General features: G+C 48.6%; 1 protein-coding gene across 9 annotated transcripts in view; it reads right to left on the reverse strand.

The window, feature by feature from the left end:
* NPRL3 (NPR3 like, GATOR1 complex subunit) overlaps positions 1-16,436 on the reverse strand; it is a 43,479-nt gene extending 27,043 nt beyond the window's left edge. Inside the window, exons 1-5 of one of the 9 annotated variants that reach the window (XM_030300891.1) lie at positions 15,935-16,436; positions 10,905-10,974; positions 5,827-5,865; positions 2,359-2,488; positions 172-246 (exon numbers count right to left, since the gene is read on the reverse strand). In XM_030300891.1, coding sequence (XP_030156751.1) covers positions 172-246; positions 2,359-2,488; positions 5,827-5,865; positions 10,905-10,974; positions 15,935-16,052 — 432 coding nt within the window. In that variant the 5' untranslated portion in view covers positions 16,053-16,436. Of the gene's footprint in view, positions 1-171; positions 247-2,358; positions 2,489-2,975; positions 3,207-3,878; positions 5,063-5,301; positions 5,790-5,826; positions 5,866-10,904; positions 10,975-12,993; positions 13,067-15,610; positions 15,693-15,934 lie in introns of those variants that run through there. The other 8 variants (XM_032591592.1, XM_030300892.1, XM_030300895.1 and 5 more) reach the window with 8 other exon arrangements.
* Positions 16,437-27,866: the final 11,430 nt, after the last annotated feature.

Raw genomic sequence — 27,866 nt, forward strand, 5'->3', positions numbered from 1 at the left:
TAAGGGTAAACTCTTCCAGCAGCTCAGGAGGAGCTTGGCAGTAGCTGGGTCAGCTCAGCAGTCTGAGCTCGGAGCCAACCACTCACCAGAAGTGAGCTGCTGCTACTCTTCCCTGACCCTCCTCCCTGATCTACCCACCTGTGCTCTTCAGCCATTTGCACACTCACTCACCCTCAGTGCAAACACCACATTAAAAAGAATCATGGTGGGAGCTTCCCTCTTTGGAGATGGATCTGTTTTTGAGACCTGTAGAAGAAACGTAATTCTAATGAATGAGAGTTACCATGTTCCAAGAAATATCTTGTTTAGTGCTATTCTTCAGGCATGGGAAAAGGTTCCAGAATATACCCAACCCTGAGAAAAACAGAGCCCTAGGGTCTTGGAGAAGTGATCAGCAGCCCTGTAGAGGCAAGCACTGGCGCCACAGACAGACGAGACACAGGTGAGACAAGAGTGGGAAGGTCAGTGCTATGACCCAAAGTGACAAGACCACCCCAGTCAACGGAGGTGAGCTGAGGTGTCCACACGAGACAAGATGGGGAGAGGCTCAAGCAAACGGGGTGTTCTCTGCCAAGGCTCTCCGTCACTCAGTGGTGTTTCCAGTGTCAACCTGGGTCCTCCCAGGCTGTCTCGGCCCGGTATGGCAACCACTCAGGACAATTAAGAGACAAGATAATGCTCAGAGCCAGCAAAGACCAAGCTGCCGCTCTGTCATCCAGCCAGCCAGCCCAGTTCACAAACACCAAGGTGAATACCAGTGTTGCCACCAGGGGGCATAGGAGTTCGGGTGGGGGGGGGCGGGGGAGGGGAGGGAGTGCACATCTCCCTGGGTCATCCCAAATGGGCTCTTCATCCCTGCTTGCCACTCCAGTTCTGTAGGGTATAACTCCTGACAAGCTGTCAGATCTCCCCTCTGTCACTCACAGGTCATCAGTGGGGACTGAGCCCTGTCTCCAGGGGCCTCGGTAAAGAGGAAGGATGCCACCCACCCGTGGGGCCTGGTGCATGGCCCCACATCCCGGCACCCCCAACTGCCTCAGAAGCTCCTTCCATGGGCTGATTCATGGAAAAGATTTGAGGACTGCAATTTCTGGGTCATATAAATGGAGCTAAATCTTATACTGTCTTATCAAAGACCTGATTCTGCCTGAGTGCAAAGGACTGACTGGCAGGTTCTGGTGTGCAAATTCCCTTGGGTGATGGTACATTGGATCTTGTTAAAACCCCTCAGTACTGTACCATTTCATTCATCACAGAATGCACATAGAGGGTTTAGCACAAGAGAAAGAACTAAACTAATAATATTTGCTATGGTATCATCTAAGAGTAAGAAAAAATACTTGCACCACTTTAGAAACAGACATCTGAGATATAAAAGGGAAGGCCACATTCAGGAGAGACCCGGAATGGGGCAAGAACTGAAACCACAGGAGGCCTGTGAGAGTGTGCAGCGGACAGCAAGCACCAGGTCAGGTCTGCCGCACAAAGGCTGCCTTCACCGGAGCCAGCGTGGGCCACAGGCTCCACAAGGGCCTCAGAAACAGTGTGGGCCATGTCTGCCCGGGGAGAACCTTACCTGCCCAGGTAGGGCCATACCTGCCTAGGAAGGCCATACCTGTCCGGGGGGGGGGGCCACACCTGACCGGGGAGAACCCTACCTGCCCGGGGAGGGCCACACCTGCCCGGGGAGAACCCTACCTGCCCGGGGAGAGCCATACCTGCACAGAGAGAACCCTACCTGCCCAGGGAGGGCGACACCTGCCGGGAGAGAACCCTACCTGCCCAGGGAGGGCGACACCTGCCCGGGGAGAACCCTACCTGCCTGGGGAGGGCCACACCTGTCCGGGGAGAACCCTACCTGCCCAGGGAGAGCCATACCTGCACAGAGAGAACCCTACCTGCCCAGGGAGGGCGACACCTGCCGGGGGAGAACCCTACCTGCCCAGGGAGGGCCATATCTGCCTGGGAAGAACCCTACCTATCCAGGGAGAGCCATACCTGCCCGGGGAGAACCCTACCTGCCCAGGAAGGACCATACCTTCCCGGGGAGAACCCTACCTGCCGGGGGAGGGCCACACCTGCCCGGGAAGAACCCTACCTGCCCGGGGAGAGCCATACCTGCACAGAGAGAACCCTACCTGCCCAGGGAGGGCGACACCTGCCGGGGGAGAACCCTACCTGCCCAGGGAGGGCGACACCTGCCGGGGGAGAACCCTACCTGCCCGGGGAGGGCCATACCTGCCCGGGGAGAACCCTACCTGCCCGGGGAGGGCGACACCTGCCGGGGGAGAACCCTACCTGCCCGGGGAGGGCCATACCTGCCCGGGGAGAACCCTACCTGCCCAGGGAGGGCCATACCTGCCCCAGAGCATGCTGCAGCAGTGTCGGGTGCCCAACAAACCGCACGTTATCAATCTTCAGTTCAAATTTTTGGCCACACATTTCAGACTTGGTTGCCAAAATTGTTGCGAGAATGACATCCGAAAACCTTAAAATTATAAAAGGGTAGAGTGGAAATAAGTAAACAAAGCGTCACAGCACCACACCCACCTGCCCTCAGAGAGGAAAGGTCTCAGGACATGGCAGCTTCGTGCGTGGAGTGGTCAACCCCCACTGCTGACTTGGAGATTTCTATCAGTTTCCCTTTTGAAGCAATCCCCAAGATCAGGGACATAAAATCACCAGAATTACAAGGTAAAAGGCATGAGAAGCATAGGCTGAAGGCACATGCTGTCATTTCTCGGCATGCTCTATGAAATTCAGGACAGAAACGAGTTGCAGTTTGCTTTTAAAGGGAGGACAACAGCTGGAGCTGGCACTGCCCTGAGAAGCCACTCACTGAGGCTCACAGACGTATTGGGGGGTTCCCCCAACTGGCCCAGGTTTGCCAGGCTGCACCCCACAACCCCCAGGACCTCCCATCCCCAGGTGTGTGAAGGGCGAGGGGACAACACTAACTGCAGTGTGTTAATTACCTTCCTCACAGCACGGCTGTCTGGCTGTTTCCTCATCTGAGTTCTTACTAGGGATGAAACTTCTAAGATATGCAAAATATGCAGAACCAACGATATGATAGAAATGTGGGGGCACACGGGACTGGAGGCCATGGAAAAGGAGGAATGGCTGCAGTGCGACAGCAGCTCTGGATACAATCTCTGTAAAACTGCAGAGCTCGCTCCTTTTCAAGATGCATCTGCACCCTCGTGTCTCCCCACCAGCGGCCCTGTTCCTTCCTGCCCAAAGCGGTCCAGATAAGGGAAAGGCACCACAGGGAGGAGACTGCTGGGGGGTGCAGTGTCGAGTCTTATCTCAGAGCCCAGGCTCCAGGGGCCTGCACTCTAGAAACAGTGACGAACCATATATGATCTGGAGCCAGAAGGGAGACAAGACTGGTGCTCATTTCTCCACCTGGAAAAAGCATTTCTAACATCCAGGTCAGAAGGGCACACTGTGTTGGGGAAGGAGGCTCCACCTCCCCCAAGGCCACACTCTACCCCTGGGCAGGGAGACCCCTAAACTCCCGAATAGGGCAACGAGGACAGACATGCAATGTGCATCCTGGACCTTCACTGAGGAGCTCCAGTGAATCAGGGACTGCACCAGATGTCTCTCTCCTGGAGGAACCACAATGGGGGGAAGAGACTAACACCTTAACACTCCAAAGGGGAAGGTCTGCTGTGGACTGCTGCTGCAGTTCAGCCCTGAAAGAGCAAATGACTTTGATATAAAATGATCTAGGAAGGGGGGGGTCGCTGCTTCGGGCTCCTTACACTCGGCAGGCCTCAAAGTCTAACACTAGAGGCTAACTTGGAACCAGCCTGGAGCAAGAACCTTGTGGTGCTCAACCACCACGCGGACAAAAGCAAGACAGGCAGCACCTCCGCAGCAGGCAGGCCGGGCCTAGCACTACCAAGGGGGGCTGGTCACGGTGGCTTCCAGCCTTCCTCCAGGACCAACACGGTCCTCCAGGTATCCACACAAACCAGATGCAGGGGGGTTGGTCAGAACGGGCTGCCTTGCCTCTTGCACAGTCAGGACTGCAGTTGGACCTCCTGACACCAATGTTGTCAGAAACATTCTGGCAAACTTGGAACCCACAGCCCAAGCCCTTGGCTGCCCAGCGTGCGTCGCTCCTTCCCAGGAATACCGCTCTCTGGAGTGAATAAACCAGAGACGGCGGCAGATTCCAGAGCATTAGACCAAAGGCATTATTACATGCTTTCTTCAAAAACTCTAAATGGTTCACTCTGCCCTGTAACTCCCATCTGAGGGTTACAGTGACGGTGAGGGAGGGCTTCAGAATGATAAACCCCTAACAAATACTTCTGCTCTCGTAACTGATTCAATGCCAACATTGCACACCCTATGTGAACAAACACTACCCCTCCACGGACAGTGATAACGGATAGGAAAACAACTTCCTACCATTCCAGAAGGTTCGCTTTTTCTTGTGATACCCACAATCTCCACTAAAAACCTCTGCTCTGTCACAAAGAGCCATAGACAGGCCTCAGCCCTGGCCTTCAGCCACCAAACCAGGAACCTAAGTTTGGCTGTGAGGTGAGTCCCGAGATTCAGAGGCAAACAGTAGTGGCCCAGTTCACATTTATAAATATCCAAATCCAAAATGTGTCTTTCCAGGAGCCAAATAAAAAGCACTTCCCCCTCTAGATTCAGAAAGGACAGAACAGAGGGAACCAACTGGAGAGCCATGTACTGCTGAAGTTAAAAGCCACACTGCGCTGAGTGGCCCTTTGAGGAGGCCTCTCTAGGGTGGCGAGTGGGAGGGTGTTAGGCTGCTCTGCCTGACTGAGCTGGTCTGGACCACACAAGGATCCACTCACTGCAGCCTAACATTACACATTTATGATTTTAGCAAATGCTTGAGGGGCTTATACTTTCTGTACTGTGTGTGCTGACATAACATGCCCAAAGTCACAGAGTCTGTCATGAGATTTAGGGGAAGGGGACACAACTGACATAAATAGCAAAGTAAAACAAAAACAAGTGACAATATTTGTTTCCAAAAATAAAAGCACTTAACGTGAATTAGCCCAGCTGGAAAACAGGGAAAACCTTCTATTTCTGCCGGAATATTCAGGAACAGGACTTTTTCTCTGCCTTGGCAAAAAGAAAAAAAAAAAAAAAAAAGAGAAAAAGAAAAAGGGCCGGGGAGAGGGAGAGGCAGCATAGAAGGGAACTCAACTCTGCCCCCTCCTGTTTTGGGGGGCTCACGGATATCCTATGCATCTCCAACACCCAGGGGGATGCCCCATCAAGGGGACAGAGGGACCCACTTACCCACACCCTCCTGGAGAAGTGCCATATAAACTCCACAGGAACATTCTTGCCTCTAATGGGCACACACAACAGCATCTAAGCCCAAGGACCACATTTAGCACCCAGCCCTTGAGAGAGGCCTCCTGTAACTCCTCTGAGAAATGAAGGGAAGAAGCAACGATCAGAGGTCTCTCTTGGAGGCTGGCTAGGGAGAGGAGGAGCCTGTTCCTGCTTGCCTACCACCTTCATGGGGCCACTGGTGCCTGCCTGGAGGAGGGGAGGTCTACGTGCATGCCTGGTCCCAGAAGTCTCCCTGGTACCAGCCAAACTCGCCTTGGCCTCTCAGGTAATGTGGAATAGCTAAGTAACTCCAGGTGGAGAAAGGGCAGGGGCACTCGTGGGGGATCAGGCAGTGAGGTCCAAGCCAGAGCCTGTGTGCCTCGTTAGTCATTTTTCAACACTGAGGGCAATCAGTTAAGCACAATTGTAAGAAGAGAAGGCAGCAAGAATCAAGACAGAAAGGTGGCGGAGAAGTCTTGGGCTTACCCTGCAACCAATCGCTCATCGGTTGGAGGACATGGCTCGCTGGAATGGGAACAGGACCATCAAGACCAAACAAACACACTGATTTTAAAAATCATGAATAGTTACAAGGCTGTTTTATTAAAACAAGTGTTAAAGTCTAGCAAAAGTACCACCGTAAGCATTAACTGCTGAGGGCAAGGCTAAGCAACTTACCGGACAAGAAAAAAGACACAGACACTCGCCACGTTGAAGACTTACCACAGTTTCCTCACAAAAGCTCAAACTCCCACGTGTAAACAGAGCCTGGGCACAAGTGAGTGTCTGTCTTCAGAAGCAAGAGCAAGGCTGGAAGACCCGGGTCAGAGCCCAACACCACACGTATTCACTTGACACCCATGCACGAGCATTTCATCTTTCTGATGAAACCATCTCAGTAAGATCCAGGGAGATCGCCACAGGGAAAAGCCTTATAAACACTGTAGAATGCAGTGAACATCGCAGCCCCACGTCTTGAGATGCCGTAACGGTCTGCAAAACCAAACTCAGCGTGCCTCTGCACAGCACAGGACGGCAGGCCCTTCGGCAGCAAATCTGTACGTGATGGATGAGGCCTCTGTGCTATGAACTTTCGTTTTTCAGACAGTATGTTCGAGAGAGTCAAGTTCGTCTGCAGAGGCCTGTGTTCTGGGACATGCTGCTTTCCCAGTACCCTGCAAACAGACAGTAGGCCAGACCCCAGAGTGGAGACAACACTGGAGGGACAAGAGCCTGCCACGGCGCTGTGCCACCCTGCTGGGCCTGCTGCTCCCCACGGCTCTCACTGAGAAACGCCTAAGACCCACACCACAGAAACACACAACCAAGAGCCCCTTTTTTCAACAGCTCCCAAACTTCAGCTCATCAGTTTACACAATAAGAAAGGGGTAAGCTGTTTTGTGGACTTTCCAAGATCACCCAGCAAGTCAGAATCCCTAGAAGCCCTACTGCAACTCCTACCACCTTTATCTTCGACGATCAAACAGGTCCCAACGAAATCCCTCTAGTTTCAAAAGAGAAGAAGCATCTGGGGCTTCCAAGGGTCAGCAGTGCTCTATTTCCACCCTGGGCTGTGGAGGTGACAGGTCAGACCCCGCTGGCATGTTTCGTTTTGTTTTGTTTTTAAGTTCATTTATTTATCTTTGAGAGAGAAAGGAACGTGACCAGGGAAGGGGCAGAGAGAGAGGGAGAGAGAATCCCAAGCAGGCTCCACACTCAATACAGAGCCCGACGTGGGGCTCGATCCCACAAACTGTGAGATCATGACTTGTGCCGAAATCAAGAGTCAGACACTCAAACTGAGCCAGCCAGGTGCCGCCCCCCCCCCCGGCCTCCCCGCTTCAGTGGCGTATCTTATGAACTTGTGTCTGCACCTCTGAGGGAGGCAGAGCCACCAACAAGTACTCTCCCCAAGGCACAGATGTTCCCATGATACCCAGACCTGGGAGGGGGAGGCAGAGGTGCCCTGCCACCCTCAGCATCTTACAAAGAGGCAAAACTGAGGCTCCTGGTCTAAGAAACATGCCCAAGATCATACCATAGGATGCAAAATGGGAGTCACACCTGGAACCCTGAACCTGCACTTGTCCCACCACGTTGCCTGCAGGCATGTGCCAGTGTGGACACACCAGTGTAACTCAGTGACTGGGTCAGGAAAGGGGTGGGGGATGCCCAAGCTTGGGGACAACACTGCTTATCCACATTCCGTACACTGACCTCAGCTCTAGGAAAGAGGGGCACCTTTTTTACTTACTTACTTACTTATTTATTTATTTCTGGGGGGCGGGGGGGGCAGGGAGAGAGAGAAAGCATGAACAAGGGAGGACAGAGAGAGAGACAGGGAGGGAGAATCCCAAGCAGGCTCTGTACTGCCAGCACCAGAGCCCAACGCGGGACTCGAACCCATAAAACATAAGACCATGATCTGAGCCGAAATCAAGAGCCGGACGGTTAACCGACTGAGCCGCCAGTCCACCTGCACAAGGGGCTTCCAAGCGTCAGCAGTGCTCTAACACATGTCCAGCTGCACACTAGTAGAAGCAAAGCTGTCGAGAGAGGCCTGGTAGAGCCCCGTGTGCACCTGGTGTAGAGGACCCAGCTTGCCTGGCTGAGGTTCTCATCAGCTGAGGGTGTGAACATGCCAAAAAGCTGGACCCACTGCTTAGAGAAAGGTGGCCAAGGCTGAGGAGGGCAGCAGTGCCATCCGATCCCACCACTCCCTCAAGGCCAACCGAAAATCAAAAGGTTTTACAGTTCCGAGGTCTTCTGGATGATGTCTAAAGTAAAATGATTTCTGGGGCGCCTGGGTGGCTCCATCGGTTGGGCGTCCGACTTCGGCTCAGGTCATGATCTCATGGTTTGTGAGTGTGAGCCCCGCGTCGGGCTCTGTGCTGACAGCTCAGAGCCTGGAACCTGCCTCAGATTCTGTGTCTTCCTCTCGCTCTGCCCCTCCCCTGCTCACGCTCTGTCTCTCTCTCACACACAAAAACACACACACACACACACACAAACATTTTAAAGTAAAATGATTTCTGAGTGTTCTGAAATAAAGTCAACTCTTCTCCAAGCTACCAGCTTCTCCTTCTAAGACGGTGCCCAGAACACTGCACGTTGGGAGGGATCGTGCCTTTGTGACAGACTCCAGGCTTTCTCCAAGACCTCTCTTGATGGTTTTTGCCCTGCCAGTGTCGGGGCTGCATAATGCTATGAAGCATGACCTCCGTGGTCCCTAACTCTCATCCAACAGAAACACTACAACGTTTCTAAATCTGAATTTCAAACCTTAAAGATAATGAACCATATCCATTTTATTCTTCTCTTCCTACTGAACTCTATATAAGTTTTTGTTAACCTGACAATTTTTATATCCTGAAACACATCTTTTTTTTTTTTTTAATTTTTTCTTAACGTTTATTCATTTTTGAGAGACAGAGAGAGAGCATGAGCAGGGAAGGGCAGAGGGAGGGAGACACAGAATCTGAAGCAGGCTCCAGGCTCTGAGCTGTCAGCACAGAGCCCAATGCGGGGCTTGAACTCACAAACTGTGAGATCATGACCTGAGCTGAAGTCAGACACTCAACTGACTCTGAGCCACCCAGGCGCCCCTGAAACACATCATCTTAACGATTCACCTTATAAAACCAGCACACGCTCTAAGCCAGTGCGGTCCAACAGAAGTTTCTACAGTGGTGGAGATACTCTAAATCTGAACCATTCAGTACAGTAGCCATGAGTTGCCTGTGGCCCCGGAGAATTAAAATGCAGCTAGTATAATGGAGGAACTAAATTTCATTTCATTTCAATTTAAATGATGACTTTAACACAGGGCACCAAAGGTCTACATTCTCACTCCTCTGAGGCCGTGGACGTCTTCCACCACACGCACACATTACACAAGTGGCCTGTTAACATCGTTTCAATCTAACAAAACAATGCTCAGGGCCATTCTCCTGGTTTCACAAGAAAAGCCCCTTCAAGAAGACAATCAAGGAGAACACAGACAAAAGGTACGATGCACCTTAACTGTACTGCTTTGGAAGATGTCTGAGCCACAGCAGGGTTCCCCCAGGTGTCAGAGGCTTTGGCAGGCCAATGGGACAAAAAAAAGCTGGGTATTAACCCGTATCTCTGAAAACACAGCAGGTGGGGAGTGCTGTCATGTGCTAAAATTACCAAATGAAGTAATTCTTAAGTTTAATCAGACAGAGTATAAGGAACCAGCTCTTCTTACTGAACAAGCTTATCAGAGAATTCTGATAGACCCACAATGCCTCACTCCCTTCCTACGGTTTTTCCCCTTCTGTATGCTACATATGAAAATAATTCCCTAAAAAACATCTTCTTAGTCTTTTATTACAGGCCTCCGAGAGCTAACTCCAGGGCTCAGGGGCTGCCAGCCTCCTAGGAAAGCCACACAGACTGCTCCAATGGCACTTCCTGCTTCAGCAGCCCGACCCTCAAACCTATGGAGCTTGGAGGGAGAAGGGCAGGCCAGCCCTGCTCTAAATGAATCTATGCTGCAGGCAGAAGACAAAATGCACCCACCCCACGAGAAGGAGCAAAGTGCTTTCTACGCACCTGTAACAAACCAGAGTTTGTTCCAAGTGGCCGACCTCAGAGGACAAGAAGACCACAGCCTTCTACATCAAGCAGAACATGGGATGTCCAATAATCCCCCACACCCCCTGCCCTCTCCTGCCGGTCTCTCTTCCAAAGCTTGCTCCCCTCAGAGACAGTCACTGGCCACGCCAGAGGCCCCATATACCCTCACAAAAAAGGGTAAAAACCACAATTGTGGAACTGCACAACACCATGGCGGATATGGTGTCTTGGCAAGAGGCCTGAGGGAGATAGCGCTAGCTCACTCCATGGCAAAGGCCCAGGAAGGGACCTCAGCTATTCTGCCATGGAACAGTTGAGGCTGAGTCCTTTACTGCAGGCAGGCCCCAGCTGTGTTTAGAGGCACCGAGGGCAGGCAATTCATAACCCTCCTTTAGCTGGTAGTACCATTTACTAAGCCTTAAAATGAATGTAAAGCAGACGTGGTCATTTCTTATGTTTGCCACCCTGACGGCATCTCCCAGGACAAGCAGGGGAGCACACACAGGAAGGACCAGGACCTGCCTTTCATCCGTGCCCTAAAAGAGCAAGGGTCACATCAGCCCTGGCTCTCAGCCCACATCACCCCATGAGCAGGCTGGGCGGCCCCAAGCACCTACATGTGCCCTCTGGGCACATGCTTGAGAAGTCAAGTCTGAGCACAGCACTGGGGACTGATTTTCTCCATCTTCCTCTCATGGTAGATAAAGTTCCCTCTAGCCTCATCTGTTTTCCAATCTCCTTGAGCAACCAACCAGTCCACAGCTGGAACATGGAACAAACTATGCAGCAAGGCCGAGACTGGCAACACAATCCCAGTTCTGCACAACCTGAAACCCCCGCAAATGGAATAAAAGGACACCAGGTTTGTCACAGAAGAAAACCCCTGGGTCAACAGGAGGTAGGGCTTTGCCCAGGCCAAGGGGCACGACAGCCCCATCACGGAGTGACTGTAAAGCCCTTACCTGGAATCACCATCCTGGTCGTCGGCATGGTCTCCAGTGTTGTTGACGGCGTATCTGCTACGAGGCTTATCTGAGGGCAAAGGGGGGAGAGTGGCTAAGAAAAGAGGATCCATCCACACGCAGGTTTGTGGATACATTAAAAGTAATGGTCTCTAACTACTGGGACCTCATCAAAATAAAAAACTGCACAGCGAAGGAAACAATCAGCAAAACTAAAAGGCAACCGACAGAATGGGAAAAGATATTTGCAAATGACGTATCAGATGAAGGGTTAGTATCCAAAATCTATAAAGAACTTATCAAACTCAACAGCCAAAAAACAAATAATCCAGTGAAGAAAAGAGCAAAAGACATGAACAGGCACTTCTCCAAAGAAGACATCCAGATGGCCAAGTGACACATGAAAAAATGCTCAACATTGCTCATCATCAGGGAAATACAAATCAAAACCACAATGAGATACCACCTCACACCTGTCAGAATGGCTAACATGAACAACTCAGGCAACAACAGATGTTGGCGAGGATGCGGAGAAAGAGGATCTCTTTTGCACTGCTGGTGGGAATGCAAGCTGGTGCAGCCACTCTGGAAAACAGTATGGAGGTTCCTCAAAAAACTAAAAACAGAACTACCCTACGACCCAGCAATGGCACTGCTAGGCATTTATCCAAGGGATACAGGTGTGCTGTTTCAAAGGGACACATGCACCCCCATGTTTATAGCAGCACTATCAACAACAGCCAAAGTATGGAAAGAGCCCAAATGTCCAACGATGGATGAATGGATAAAGAAGATGTGCTATATATATATATATATATATATATATATATATATATATACATACACACACAATGGAATATTACTCGGCAATCAAAAAGAATGAAATCTGGCTATTTGCAACTACGTGAATGGAACTGGAGGGTATTATGTTAAGTGAAATTAGTCAGAGAAAGACAAAAATCATATGACTTCACTCCTATGAGGACTTTAAGAGACAAAACAGATGAACATAGGTAAGGGAGACAAAAATAATATAGAAACAGGGAGGGGGACAAAACAGAAGAGACTCATAAATGTGGAGAACAAACTGAGGGTTACTGGAGGAGTTGAGGCAGGGGGATGGGCTAAATGGGGAAGGGGCACTAAGGAATCTACTCTGAAATCACTGTTGCACTAAATGCTAACTAATTTGGATGTAAATTTAAGAAAATAAAAAATAAAACAAGTAAAAAAAAAAGCGATGGCTTCAAAAACGTGGCATATATACACACAATGGCCATAAAAAGGAATGGAGTTTTGATACATGTTAAAACATGGAAGAACTTGAAAACATTATGCTAAGTAAAAGAAATCAGACACAAAAGGACAAATACTACACTTATATGAAATACCTACAGTGGGCAAAACTCAAGAGAGACAGAAAGTAGTTTAGAGATTACCAGAGGCTGAGGGCAGAGGAAATTGGGTTATTGCTAAATGGTTACATATTTCAGTTTGAGGTGAGGAAAATTCTGGAAATACACAGTGGTGATAGGTGCATAATGCAGTGAATTAATCATGGTGAATGAAACTAATGCCACCAAACTGTAAACTTAAAAATGGTTAAAATGGCAACTTTTATAATATGTATATACACTTGTATTTTAATATATCACCCCTTTTGTGTGTGTGTGTTTATTTATTTATTTTGAGAAAGAGAGAGACAGTGTGAGCAGGGGCAGGGACAGAGAATCCCAAGCAGGCTCCATGCTATCAGTGCAGAGCCAACTGTGGGGCTTGATCTCACAAACCCTGAGATCATGACCTGAGCCAAAATCAAGAGTCGGATGCTTAACCAACTGAGCCATCCAGGCGCCCCACATATATATTTTTTACCATAACAAACATTTTTTTCCCCAAAAGTTACGGTTTCCAAGGAATTATAACATAGGAAATGTTTTTGCTACCACTACGTTTAGTTTAAAAAAAAAAAAAAAGAATCTCACACACACACACACACCCTCTCAGTATACGATGACAGCTAGGTTGGAAAAAGCACAGGCTAAAGAAAAAATTTTTCAATGTCCATATACCAAAATCCTTCACATACCTTACCAGAGTAATACAGTTTAAAGAACTTGGGATGAACTTAAGAAGTTCCTTATAGGCAGGGCACCTGGGTGGCTCAATGGGTTAAGCTCAGGTCATGATTTCCTGGTTTGCGAGTTCGAGCCCCGTGTTGGGCTCTGTGATGACAGCTCAGAGCCTGAAGCCTGCTTCGGATTCTGTGTCTCCCTCTCTCTCTGGCCCTCTCCTGCTCACACTCTGTCTGTCTGTCTCTCTCTCTAAAATAAAATAAACATTAAAAAAATTTTTTTTATTTGAATGTGGACCTTTAGGGTGTTTTTTTTTTTTGCATTTTTTTAATTATTTTTTTTAATATATGAAATTGTCAAATTAGTTTCCATACAACACCCAGTGCTCATCCCAAAAGATGCCCTCTTCAATGCCCATCACCTACCCTCCCCTCCCTCTAAAAAAATTTTTTTTAAGTTCATTACGGGCAAGTGGTCCATGAGGAAATCAGAAATGCTAGCAAGGGAGACAAGAATGAAAGCAAACATGCTATGCTCTTGAGTAGGGGGCTCAACACAAAGATGTCATTTTTTTGCAGTTAGCCCATACATTTGACACGATTCCCACTACACCACCAACAGTCTGGGAGAAGGGCCCAGAATATTCAGTACTCATGTTCACCGGGAACAGTAAGCAAGAACAACCAGGATAGTGCTGAAAAAGAGAAGTAATGATAAGCGACTAATCCTACCTGAAAGTATAACACAGTGTAAAGTTACAGTAATTCAGCAGTGTGGAACCCACATCGCTGGGAAAGATGAAAGGTCAAAAATAAACAGGGAATTCAGTATGCGAGAAAGGCAGCAGAACCAGTCACTGAGAGAAGAGACAATCATGCTGGCTCTTGAAGCAACCACTCTGCAGCCCCATGTTCCCACATCCTTCCTCACCCATCATAGCACCTGCTTCAGAAGGCTCCGGGAGGTGCACACACAACTCACTCTCGGCAAGTGTGCAGAAGACACCAACTCCTACCAGGAGCGTCCAACTTACACCAAGAGAAACACATTAAAAAATACATATATAGTAAATATGAGATAGGAAAACACGAGACAGGTCTTGTTTCTTTCCATTAACCTTGAGGAACAGAACGCCTTTCTACATTTAACAAAACTCAGAAACTCCAAAAGAACAGACTGAAAACCTGACTCCATAAAAATCAAAATTCTATACAGCAAGAACCACACAGAAGCAAACGGGCTACGAATGTGTGGCTTTGTCGCAGAAAAAGGCCTATTTTATCCTAAATATTTAAAGAGCTCCTTCAAATCTATAAGGAAAAAATAAACCCAAGATGAAATTAGGCAAAGGTTATGAGTAAGTCATTCACTAAAAAGGAAATCCAAATGGCTGTGAAAAGAGGAAAACATGCTCTCTGTCATTAAGACAAACGCACATGTAAATCACGATCAGACGCTTCACCCATCTCACTAACAAAGACAGAAAAATCTGATCTATTGAAGATCAATATGTTCATTTCTCCCTAGATCCAACCATCCCACTGTGGGGAATTGACCCTATATTCTGAAAAATGATAATGTATACAGAAAAGACATTTACACTGTTTGTATTAGCCAAAAGCCTATCAACAGAGGCCTAAATGAATAAATCAGTGTGTTCATCCCATGATTCTGATCATTCTGAACCTAAATCCAAGATGTAAAGTGAACATGAAAACAACATGGCAGAAAAGTGTGCACAGTGTGTTCACTTCTGCTTAGAAAATACAACATGTAGGAGCACCCGGGTGGCTGAGTCAGTTAAGCACCCATCGCTTGCTTTCGGCTCAGGTCATGATCTCATGGTTCAAGAGATCAAGCCCCACACCAGGCTCCATGCTGACAGTGCAGAGCCTGCTTGGGATTCTCACTCTCCCTCTCTGTCCCTCTCTCTCAAAAATAAAATAATATCAACTTTAAAAAATAAAATAAGATAAAAATGAAATAAAATAAAACAAAATGTGTGGGTGCACCTGGCTGGCTCACTCTGAAGAACATGGGACTCTCGATCTCGGCGTCCTGAGTTCCAGCCCAACATTGGGTTTAAAGATTACTACAAAAAATAAATAAATAAAACAAAGAAAAGAAAATGTGTATATATGCTTATATTCACACAGAAAGTTCTGGAAAAATACACAGGAAAATGGAAATAGCAGCTGCCCCTATAAGGGGAAATGAGTGGCTAGGGATCGATGGTGGGAAAGAACTTTCTTTTCATCATCTATACCCCTTTGTACCTTTAAAACTGTGTACCATGTTAACAAATTTAAAAGTAAATTTAAAACAAAATATAAATCAGGAACTGCACATTCATGATAGTGAAAAACTGCAAGTAACCTAAATGTCTATTATGTTCTTATGTGCAGCTCTATGAGTGAGGGTGATCTCTTTATAAACTGGAAAAGTGCTCCAAGGAAGATCGTTTAATGGAAAAAAGACCAACGCAGAACAATGTATCATGCGGGGGGAAAAACCCCAAGACAAGGCACTGTTTTTCTCTGCATACATATCTGTACAGGAGGGACAACCGCCAAAACGGCAGGTGGTTATCCCTGCGATAGGGAAGGAGAACTGGGGAAACTTCAGATGTACCTGTCATTTCGTGTTTGTTCCAAGCTGAATACATTCATACAGTACTTCTACATATTCTTAAAAGGCTGGAGGTACTGACGAACGTTAGCAATAATGCCTTTGGCATGTTGAACTGAGTGAGTTTTCTCTGCTTTTACTCTTCCGTACTTTTCAAATACTCTAATGAGTAGGCACTGAATACATGATCAGGAAAACAAAAAGGTCAACGACTTCAGTTTCAACGTGCGAGGCGGGGAGGGAAGGGAGCCGCCTCCGTGCGCTGCTCCGATCCTGCCGCCGGGCGCACGCCCGGGAGCGCCAGTCCCTTTGCCGGCGCTCACTTACTTGTCTGGGACGCCGGGTGCTCCTGGCTTCTCTGGAAGGGATACCTGAACAGCAGTTTATTGCCCCTGCTGCCCGAGCTCACCAGAATCACGCTGATGGGGCTGGTGTTGTCGCCCATCCTGCGGTGGGCGGAGACGGGGTGGGGGCTCCGAGGAGGACAGGCTGGGACCGGGATGGGGGCCGGGGTGGGGGAGGGGCCAGAGGGCCCGGGGCGGAGGCGGGGAGCGGGCTCCGAGGAGGACGGGCCGGGCCCGGGATGGAGGCCGGGGTGGGGGAGGGGCCACAGGGCCCAGGGCAGAGGCGAGGTGGGTGCTCCCAGGAGGACCGGCTGGGACCAGATAAGGGTGCTTGAGGAGGAGGCTCCCAGGACGGGGCTGAGGGGGCTTGAGCTGGACGCGCCCGAGGTCGCAGAAATGCGGGGCGCCGGGAGCTTCCAAACCCACGAACCACCCGGCGCGTCTTCCGAAGCTCGCAAAGGCCTCGGTGTCAGGGCCAAGGAACAGCTCAAAAGGAGCCTGCGCGCAGATGGGTGCTGAGTGCGCAGGCGCAGGCGACCTTTGCGCAGGCGCGAGGCCTTCTAGGGAAGCAGGGCGCACCCTGCAGGCCGCCTGTTTATCCAGAGTGCGGACGGGGTCCGCCCACCAGCGTGAAAGGGAAGGTGTGGCTGGGGTGTGCCTTTGGGGTTCAAGCAGGCTGTATCAAAATGTTGCATTCTTTTTTTTTAATGTTTGTTTGTTTGTTTGTTTGTTTAGAGAGAGAGCACGTGAGGGGGAAAAGGGCAGAGGGAGGCAGAGAGAATTCCCAAGCAGGCTCTATGCTGAGAGTGGCTCCTCTGACCACAGGGAGACCACACCTGAAGTGATAATTAGAGTCGGATGCTCAACGGATTGAGCCACCCAGGCCCCTAAAATGTTGCTTTCTTCACTCTAACACTTGCTTTGGACAAAGTTCAGACTTAAGACTTGTAAAGTCCGAAAGTAAAAAAATCTCTCACAAGGATCATAGACCTAAGTTAAGAGCTAACAGCATAAAACTCTTACCAGAAAACATAGGAGTAAACCCTCTTGTCCTTGGACTGGCAAGGGTTTCTTAGATAAGACACCAAATGCACAAGCGGCTAAAGAAAAAATTAATTGGAGTTAGCAAATTAAAAACGTTTATGCCTCAAAGAGCACCACCAAAGAAAGTAAAAAGAGCACCCACAGAATGAGAGAAAATATTTGCAAATCATATAAGGGAATTGTATCCAGAATGTTAAAAAAAAAAAACAAACAAAAAACTTACAACTCGAAATAAAGACAACCACCTGAAAAATGGGCAGAGAGGTGCCCGGCTGGCTCAGCAGGTAGTGTGTGACTTGATCTCCAGAGTCCTGAGTTTGAGACCCATGCTGGGTGTAGATATTACTAAAATTAAATAAACTTAAGAAAAATGGGCAAAGGATGTGAAAGGACATTTATCCAAAGAATACAGAAAAATGGCCAGTGAATTCATGAAAAGATGCTCAGCATCATTACTCATGAGGCAAATGCAAATCAAACCCAAAAACAGGTTCCACTTCACACCCCCGAGGATGGCTATGATCAGAAAGACGAAATGCCAAGTGTGGACCAGGATGTGGAATTGGGATCTTTACGTGCTGTTGGTAAGAATGTAAAATGGTGCAGCCACGGTGGCAAACAGGAAGTTCCTCAAAAGGTTGAACCTAGGGTTCCCGCATGACCAAACTGACTCTTCTACTCCGAGGTACATCCCCAAGAGAAATGAAAACATAAGGTCACACAAGAGCTTGTATGTTCATAGCAACATCATTCGTAGTAGCCAAAAAGTGGCTCAGTTGGCTCCTGGGTGGCTCAGTCGGTTAGGTGACTGACTTCGGATTGGGTCATGATCTCGCAGTTTGTGGGTTCGGGCCCCGCGTCGGGCTCTGTGCTGACAGCTCAGAGCCTGGAGCCTGCTTCAGATTCTGTGTCTCTCTCTCTCTACCCCTCCCCTAGGGGCTCACGCTCTGTGTCTCTGTGTCTGTCTCTCAGTAATAAATAAACGTTAAAAAATTTTTTTAGAAGTGCGAACGACCCAAATGTCCATCAGCTGATGTGGGATAATCCACGCAAAGAAATAGCGTTCAGTCACAAAAGGGAATGAAGTACCGCTACGTGAACGAACCTTGAAAACACACAAGTTGCATGATTCCATTCATATGAAATGTCCAGAACAGGGATATCGATAGAGGAGGAAAATAGCTTAGGTAGTTTAGACACAGGGAGTTGGAGGGTGTGGCTGCTAGGGTATGGAGTTTCTTTTGGGGTGATGAAAACATTCTAAAATTGATTGCACGGTTGCACAATCCTCTGAATATACGAAAACTGCACACCTCTCCTGCTCACAGTCTCTCTCTCTCTCTCTCTCTCTCTCTCTCTCTCTCTCAAAAAAAAAAAAAAAAAAAAAAGGCTTCTGAGTTCTCTCACAGTTCACGGGAATGGCCCTGAAATGGGAATAAGGGCACAGAAGCAGGAGGCGAGGCTGAGGAAAAGGAAGGCATTTGTGTCTGGGGGAGTGGCCAGCTGTGGTCATGGGGGCCTGTCCACAGGGGCCCTGGGACTCTGCCCAGTACTCACATGTGAGGTCTAGGACTCTGTCGCAGGCCCCCTTCCTCCAATTTCCCTGGCCGTGTTGCTGCCCCCATTGGGCAGTCTCTTGACCCCAGAAGTCTGGGGGAAGTCCCAGATTTGGAGGAAACTACCCTTCTCCAATCACCCCCTCGGGGCCTGCTTCCTGCTAGCAGCTTTCACAAGAGCATTTGTTGTTTATTTTTCTGGCTATATAGTTAGTGTCTTATCAAGTAATGAGTACTGGGATCCATGAAAGGTAAAGGGGGACCACTAGGACCCAGGCCACAGAGGTCCTGCATGGATGCCTTCCCAGGCTGCCCTAGCAGGGCTCGGGTGCAAGGCTATCCAGGGCTGGACTGGAGAGAGCAGAGGTCCGAATCGCACACCACCCTCACTGGCAGCATCTCAGAGTCCACAATGGCCTGCCTCATTGGGCTGTTACAGAAATCAGAGCTCACGGTCACTTCCTGGACAATCCGGCAGGTGCCAGCAGTTGGAGGGACCCGGGGGTAGGCTGGCCCTGCTTTGGGCCTCCGCACCTGTAACAGGATTGGGAGCAGGTAGTCTCTAAGTGTGGTCCTACCTCAAAGCCCTCACAGTTTCCTGGACAATGATGTGCCCAGGGCCAACCTTTGCTCACATCTTCCAACTCTTCCCTGCTAACACCCCACACCTCTGTGCCCTCATTATACATTTAACTAATTCTGTTTAGGGGCGCCTGGGTGGCGCAGTCGGTTAAGCGTCCGACTTCAGCCAGGTCACGATCTCGCGGTCCGTGAGTTCGAGCCCCGCGTCGGGCTCTGGGCTGATGGCTCAGAGCCTGGAGCCTGTTTCCGATTCTGTGTCTCCCTCTCTCTCTGCCCCTCCCCCGTTCATGCTCTGTCTCTCTCTGTCCCAAAAATAAATAAACGTTGAAAAAAAAATTTTTTTAAATAAATAAATAAATAAATAACTCTGTTTAGTAACCTAATTTTTGAAGACAACTCGATTCTTGGAAATGAAAATTCCAAACCCGTACACCCAACCTGGGTCCCCTCTGGCCAGGGCCAGGAGGCCTTATCAGTCCTGCCACTTGTTCTGGGCCCAGTGGAGCCGCCACTGTCTGTCAGAGGGCCAGGCAGGGCTCACACACCCTATCTCGGACCCGCCTCGACCCCTCCACCTTCTCGGCAGCAGTGTTCCTGCCCAGAAAGAATCACCCACTCACAGTAGTAGCTACGATAACCTTGAATTCACGCTGCCGCGTTCTGCGGTCCTATGGTGACAGATTATCCCTCCTAGCAGTGAGGTGGGGGCTATTCATACCCCACCTGAGAGGTTGCAAATGTAGAACTGGGGTTTACAAGGTTAATTACCCTGCTCAGGGCCAGCCAGGGGCTACTCTCGGGAAGGGTCTGTGGACCCCATCGCGGCCTTCTGCTGAGTGACCAGGATCCTCTGAGCTCAGCCCCAACTACACAAGCTCTGAGTGAGCTCAGGGCTTGGAGTTCAGCCAATTCCAGCAGATCTCAGCGTCCAGCAGGAGCACTGCCCAAGCTCGGGCTCCTTGTGTCACAGGCAGGGGAACAGAGGCCCAGAGACAGAAGAGACTTGCCTGAGCCCCAAAGAACCTGCAGTCTGGCCCGCACAAAACTTAGGTCTCGTCTACCCACTGGGGTGTTTCCCTCCTTCACTGAAACTTTAACATTTCGTAACTCTCCTGTGCCTCAATTTCCTTATCTTAAAAGATGTAACGATAATAAAAGAAAGCTTCTCCCACAGAGACCTGTGAGGGCAAACACACATGGAGAGTGTTTGGTGCTGTATCCAGAACGCAGAAGGCAGGTGATCAATGTCAGTGACAACCACGGCACTTCTCATGTCCCAGGTCGACTGTTGCCTGACCTAAAAGACTAAATGGTGAAGTTCTTAGAAAGCTAGCACGGAAGTTTCTCTTCACCTTGGCCCAACACTTATTTCACTTTGTAGAAAACTGGAGCAAAATTCACACAATGCAAAATTAACCATCTCACAGTGAACAATTTGGTGCCATTTTGTATGTTCACAACGGCATGCGACCATCATCACTGTCTGGTTCTGGAGTATGTCCATTATCCCAAAAGGAAACTTAGTACCCTTTATGAATTGCCCCCCCCCCAGCCCCTGGCACCCGCTCATCTGCTTTCCTGGGATTCCACCCAGATGGAATCACACAGCATGTGGTCTTTGCTGTTTGGCTTTTCACTGAGTATCATGTTTTCAAGGTTCACCCACATTGTAGCAGGTGTCAGTGCCTCATTTTTATGGCTGAGTAATATCTCATCGAATGGAAATATCAGAATTCGTTTACCCATTCATCCATTGATGGACACTTGGCTTTTCTAAATAGAAAGATACAACATTTTTCTTTTACAAGAGAATCTCTCTTCTATTTTAAGTTTATTTATTTATTTTGAGGGAGAGAGAGAAAGCACGAGCCAGGGAGGGGCAGAGAGAGAGAGGGAGAGAGAGAGAATCTCAAGCAGGCTCCACACTGTGAGCACAGAGACCAATTTGGGGCTCGAACTCATGAACCGTGAGATCATGACCTGAGCTGAAGTTGGACACTTAACCGACTGAGCCACCTAGGTACCCCGAAAGGTACATTTTTTTAAAAGTTTGTTTGTTTATTTAAATGTTTATTTATTTTTGAAATAGAGCACATGAGTGGGGAAGGGACACCCACACCCACACACACACACACACACACACACACACACACACACAGAAGATCCGAAGCTGGCTCTGCACTGACAGCAGAGAGCACGATTTGGGGTTCAAACTCACCAACCACAAGGTCGTGGTGCTGAAGTCAGACGCCTAACTGACTGAGCTAGCCAGGCACCCTGAATTCATTTCTTTTGAAAGGCAGAGGGTGAGAGCATGAGGAAGGGAGGGGCAGAGAGAGAGAGAAGGCGAGAGAGAATCCCAAGAAGGCTCTGCACCGTCAGCCGGGGAGCCCAACATGGGGCTTGGACTCACAAACCGTGAGATCATGACCCAAGCCGACATCAAGAGTCAGATGCTTGGGGCGCCTGGGTGGCGCAGTCGGTTAAGCGTCCGACTTCAGCCAGGTCACGATCTCGCGGTCCGTGAGTTCGAGCCCCGCGTCGGGCTCTGGGCTGATGGCTCAGAGCCTGGAGCCTGTTTCCGATTCTGTGTCTCCCTCTCTCTCTGCCCCTCCCCCGTTCATGCTCTGTCTCTCTCTGTCCCAAAAATAAATAAACGTTGAAAAAAAAAATTAAAAAAAAAAAAAAAGAGTCAGATGCTTAAGTGACTGAGCCACTCAGGTGCCCTAGGTACAGCATTTTTATTTATTTATTTATTTATTTATTTATTTATTTATTTATTTATTTTAAATGTTTATTTATTTTTGAGAGGGAGAGACAGAGCCTAAACAGGAAAGGGGCAGAGAGAGGGGGAAGATACAGAATCTGAAGCAGGCCCAGGATCTGAGCTGTCAGCACAGAGTCCAATGTGGGGTTCGAACTCAGGAGCTGTGAGATCATGACCTGAGTGGGTCTGCCACCCAATCGACTGAGCCACGCAGGTGCCCCCAGCATTTTTAAATAGACCAAAAAATAACGAAATTTGACTGCTAACTAAATAACTAAATGATACCCTTCTGTTCAACCAAGAACAGTATTAAGAGAGTGGAGGCAAACAGCAGAGTTGAGGAAGATAATGACAGAAAACTGACCAGGAACTTATATCCAGAATATATTTTAAATTCCTATAAATCAGTAAAACTAGCAACACAGTAGACAAACAGGCATGAGTTGGATACTGCAAAAAACAAAACAAAACAAAACAGGGAAATCTTATGCCTGGAACTAATGCAATATTGTGTGTCAACTACACTCAAATTAAAAAAAAAATTTTTTTTTAAGAGGAAATTCAATTGAACTGCAAATGTGTGAACAGGGGCCCAACCTCACTGGTCACCAGGAAAATGCAAGTTAAGACCACATGAGACACTACTACACACCCATCAGAAAAGCCAAAAGCTAAGGAGAGCGGCAGACCAACCACAGGAAATGCTTGGAAGGGTAGCCCATGCACCGCTGGCAGGGCTGCGAGGCGGTGTAGCTACCTGGAGAGAAGTCTGGCATTATCCGCTACAGCTGAAAATACGCATGCCCCTAGAACCAGCAATCCTGGGAACGTACCCCACAGAAGGGCAGGCACGTGGCCATCCAGCGACACGTGCAAGAATGTTCATGGCGTTATTCCTAACAGCCAAGACCTAACAAGCAACATCCAGCCCCAGCACAGTGGATGACCTGAGGTCTGTTCCTACAAGGAGATACAGCACAGCGATGAAAAGGTCCTCCCCACGACGTGGCTGGCCTCTCACAGACACGGGTGAAAGAAGGCAGACGTGAAAGAGGGCACGTGGTATTGTTCCATGTATCTGAAGGCCAAAGGCAGGCAGAAACAACTGAAGTGCTGAAGGGTGCATGTTTGTTTGGGCGGTAAAAAGTGATTGAGAGGCAGGAAGGTAAGTCAGGGTGGGATCACCTTTCAGGAGGATTGGGGCGCTCGGTATCTGCTTTGTAACAACTCATGAAGCTCCACTGTGTGCCCTGTGCTATAGTTCACAATGAAAAAAAGGAAAAGAGAACGGGACGTTTGCTCACAACGATGGTTTGTGGGGCTTGGAAGTTTCAGGAACAGAGAGGCCTCCTGTGGCTCCCTCTCTTTGCAGAGGCGAAGGACGGGGTGGGGGTTCTGCCAGGATGGAAAGAGGAGGCCCTGGAGGACCGAAGGGAGGTGAGGATCATCCGCCATAGGGGAGACAGCTGCCTGGGAGTGGGATCCTGGAATCCATGGTCATTACCTACTGTTAGGGGACAGGGCAGCCCCCCAGGGTCTTCTGGCCACAGTTTCCCCAGACGCCACAGCTGGAGAGATTCTCCCAGGCACATTCCTCACTGACACCTCTCAGTGCTTCACCCCGGGGACTCCAGATTACCTACCTCTGCCTGACCTTCCCTCTGACCCTCAGCCTCTTCTCACTCACACATTCTCTTTTGTTTGTCAGTCTGTCTGTCCACCTCCGTCTCTCCCGCTGCCTCTCCCTGCCTCTCCTTTCTAGAAACCGAAAGGAGCAGCACAGCCTTACACACCCTCATATAGGCCTGCGAGCCTGAGGTGGTGCTGGACTTTCCTTCCGAATCAAGAGACAGCAAGTGAAGACCAAGGATGGCTGGGCTCATCTCAGTCTCGGATGAACCCAGAGAGGCACAGCCACACTCCAGACAAACATCCTGGGGCCCCCTGGGGTTGGCAGCATCACTTCTCAGGACAGTTAGCAAACAATCATAAAGCCAAGGGACGGTGGGCACAGCCCTAGGACAGGGGAACACCGTCTCGTAAAAAGAAGGGGCAGCTGGGACGTCTGGGTGGCTCAGTCTGTTGAGCATCCGACTCTTGGTTTCCACTCAGGTCATGATGTCACAATTCGTGAGTTCCAGCCCATTGTGGGGCTCCACGCTGACAGCAAGGAGCCTGCTTGGGACTCTCTCTCTCCCTTTCTGTCTCTCTCTAGCAAAACAAATAAATAAACTTAATTTAAAAAAAGAGGGGGCAGCTGTGAAATGTAAATAAAGGAGAGACCCGGAAGGAGAAGGCCACACTTCAGTCTGGGAAGACAGACTCTCCCTCCGGGACACACGCAGGGAGAGAGCCTTACCTTGTCTGCAGGGCTGACGGGGCATCCATCAGATGCTGCTCCCACCCTCAACCCCTGACTCTCTCATCATGTCACATCTCAGGTATAGAAGAAATGAGCACCGCGACATGAATAAAACGGTAGCACGGTGCCTGGCGTACCTGTTTTCCATTTCAAAGGGCTCGTCCAAGCCAAATTTTCTCTAAGAATAGTTTCGCAAAATATCCGTGACGAAAACTCCCTACACAGGAGTTTCTGATTCTATAAAAAAAAGTCCAGCAAGATTTTGTGCGGATACCTCTTTGGCTGCCTCTAAAATTCATATGGAAAGGCAAAGGAACTAGAATAACTAACACCATTTTGGAAATGAAGGATAAAGTGGGAGGAGCGACATTACGCGACCCTTTCACAGCTGTAACGAGGTACAAGTTACGCAGCAGGCACTTCACTTATTTAAAGCGTGCGTTTTTAGATTCAGGGAGTTACACAACCATTACCACGATCTATTTTATTTTATTATTTTTTTAATGCTGATTTATTTTTGAGAGAGTGAGAGAGAGAGAGACAGAGCATGAGCAGGGGAGGGGCAGAGAGAGGGAGACACAGAATCCGAAGCAGCTCCAGTATCCGAGCTGTCGGCACAGAGTCCCACGCGGGGCTTGAATCCACGAACCGTGAGATCATGACCTGAGCCGAAGTCAGACATCTAACCGACCGAACCACCCAGGCGCTCCTATGTTGGAATGTTTTCATCACCCCAAAAGAAACTCCATACCCTAGCAGCCACACCCTCCAACTCCCTGTGTCTAAACTACCTAAGCTACTTTCCTTCTCTATCGATATCCCTGTTCTGGACATTTCATATGAATGGAATCATACAACTTGTGTGTTTTCAAGGTTCGTTCACGTAGCGGTACTTCATTCCCTTTTGTGACTGAACGCTATTTCTTTACGTGGATTATCCCACATCAGCTGATGGACATTTGGGTCGTTCGCACTTGTAAAAAAATTTTTTAACGTTTATTTATTACTGAGAGACAGACACAGAGACACAGAGCATGAGCCCCTAGGGGAGGGGGAGAGAGAGAGGGAGACACAGAATCTGAAGCAGGCTCCAGGCTCTGAGCTGTCAGCACAGAGCCCGACGCGGGGCCCGAACCCACAAACTGCGAGATCATGACCCAATCCGAAGTCAGTCACCTAACCGACTGAGCCACCCAGGAGCCAACTGAGCCACTTTTTGGCTACTACGAATGATGTTGCTATGAACATACAAGCTCTTGTGTGATCTTATGTTTTCATTTCTCTTGGGGATGTACCTCGGAGTAGAAGAGTCAGTTTGGTCATGTGGGAACATTCTTACCAACAGCACGTAAAGATCCCAATTCCACATCCTGGTCCACACTTGGCATTTCGTCTTTCTGATCATAGCCATCCTCAGGGGTGTGAAGTGGAACCTGTTTTTGGGTTTGATTTGCATTTCCCTCATGAGTAATGATGTTGAGCATCTTTTCATGAACTTACTGATCATTTGTATACCTTAGAGAAATGTCTATTAAAAATTCTTTTATCTTTTTATTGTTGAATTGTATGATTTTTAAAAAATATTTTGGACCAGTGTCTTATCAGACACGTGGTTTGCAGTATTTCTCTTATTCTTTGGGAAGTATCTAATTTCAAGACTTAACACAAACTGGGACACCTGGTGTGGCTCAGCCAGTTAAGCAACCGACTCCTGATTTCTGGTCAGGTCTCTATCTCACATTTCGTGAGTTCAAGGGCCACATCGGGCTCCATGCTGACAGTGTGGAGCCTGGTGAAGATTCTCTGTCTCTGTCTCTCTCTCTCTGCCTCCAATGCTCTCTCTCTATCTCTCTCAAAATAAGTAAAATAAACTTTTAAAAAAATAATAAAGAATAAAAAAATCTTTGAAAGAAAAGACTTAACATAAAGCAACAGTAATCAAGATAGTATGGTTTTGGTGAAGGATAGACACACAGATAAATGCAACAGAATATAGAGTCCAGAAATAGACCTGAAAAATACGGCAGATTTATTTCTCACAAAGGATTATGAGAAGGAAATCCAGTAGGGGATGTACGGTCTTTTCAATAAATGGTGTGGCAACAACTCAGAGGCAAACCAAACCAAAAGAAACTGGAACAAAAACTAACCCATACACAAAAACTTATCTCCAAATGTATCACTGATCCAAACATGAAATATACACTATTAACTTTGATAAGAAATCACTGACGAAATCGTCGTGGCCTGGAATGAGACACAGTGCTCTCAGGGGTGGCACTAAAGGCATGAATCATAAAAGGAAAACTTGGTAGCATGAACTCGATCAAAATCAAAACTTTGGCTCTGCACGCGGTATTATCGAGAGGCTGAAGTGACAAGATACAGACTAGGAGACGATATGCGCTAGTCACGCATCTGACAAAAGACTGCACCCAGCGTGTCTGCAAATGTCTACAGAGTGTGTCTCAGAGCTCGCCGGTAAGAAACAAAGAGCTTGTTGTAAAAATGGGCAGAAGAGCAGAACGGATATTTCACCAAGAAGACGTACGGATGGCAGAGAAGCACACGAGAAGACCCTCACGTCGCTGGTTATCGGGGGAAACGCGGAGTAAAGGCACACCACCACGCCCTCGCCCGCCCGTCAGAACGACTGCAGTGTAAAGAGGCCAGCAGCGACACGTGGCGACCAGAACGTCCTGCACGGCCGACCGCAATGCGAAATGGCACGGCCACCCTAGAAAAGGTTCGCAGTTTCTTCGAAACACACACGTAGCACACGAGCCGACAGTCCTCTCCTAGATAAAGGATCCCCTAGAGAAATGAAAACTTGCGCTCACATGAACACCTACGCACAACGTTCGTGGCAGCTTTAGCAATAGTCCCAAAGTGGGAAAACTCTCGTTAAGCGAAGGAACGCACACACTGTGACAGGTTCATTCCACAGAGTATGACTCAGCGATAAATAGAACTATTGGCACACGTAACAACACGGAGAGGTATAAAGGGTATCACGCTGGCTAAGAGAAGCCAGTCCTAAAAGATAACGCGCTATAGACTTCAATCATATGTTATTCTTGAAAAGACCAAATTATAGAGTTCAGGTGTAAGGCGGGTGAGATGGCAAAGGCCCCCAGCATGTGGGAGTTTCTTGCGGGGGAGACAGAGCTGTTGTATGTCCCGATTGTGGCGGGGGCTGAATGAACTTACGCATGTCAAAACTCACAGAGCAGTATACTAAAAAAAGTCAATTTTGTTTGATGTTAAAATAAAGTGTAAACAACTATTTGCCTCATTATGTCACAACGATGATATGGTGAGCAGGACGGCAACCCCTATGAGCACAGATTACAAGAATTCTCTTTTATTAATCTGATACTTCATCCAGCTCTTCAGAGGGGGTCAGTCCATCTCTCCTCAGCAACACGTGGACAAAACCATTGCTTTCTCAGAGGCAACCCAGGGATCACAGAGCCAGAGGGAGAGGAGACTGACACGTGGCCAGGCTGGGCTAGCCACAGAATCCCACTAAGGAGCCCGGCAGGCAGAAATGGGGCCTGCTCCAGCCCAAGGACAGTGTGTTGAGCTAACGCTCTGGTTTGCC

This window comes from Lynx canadensis, chromosome E3, assembly GCF_007474595.2.
Source record: "Lynx canadensis isolate LIC74 chromosome E3, mLynCan4.pri.v2, whole genome shotgun sequence".
Taxonomy (NCBI): Eukaryota; Metazoa; Chordata; class Mammalia; order Carnivora; family Felidae; genus Lynx; species Lynx canadensis.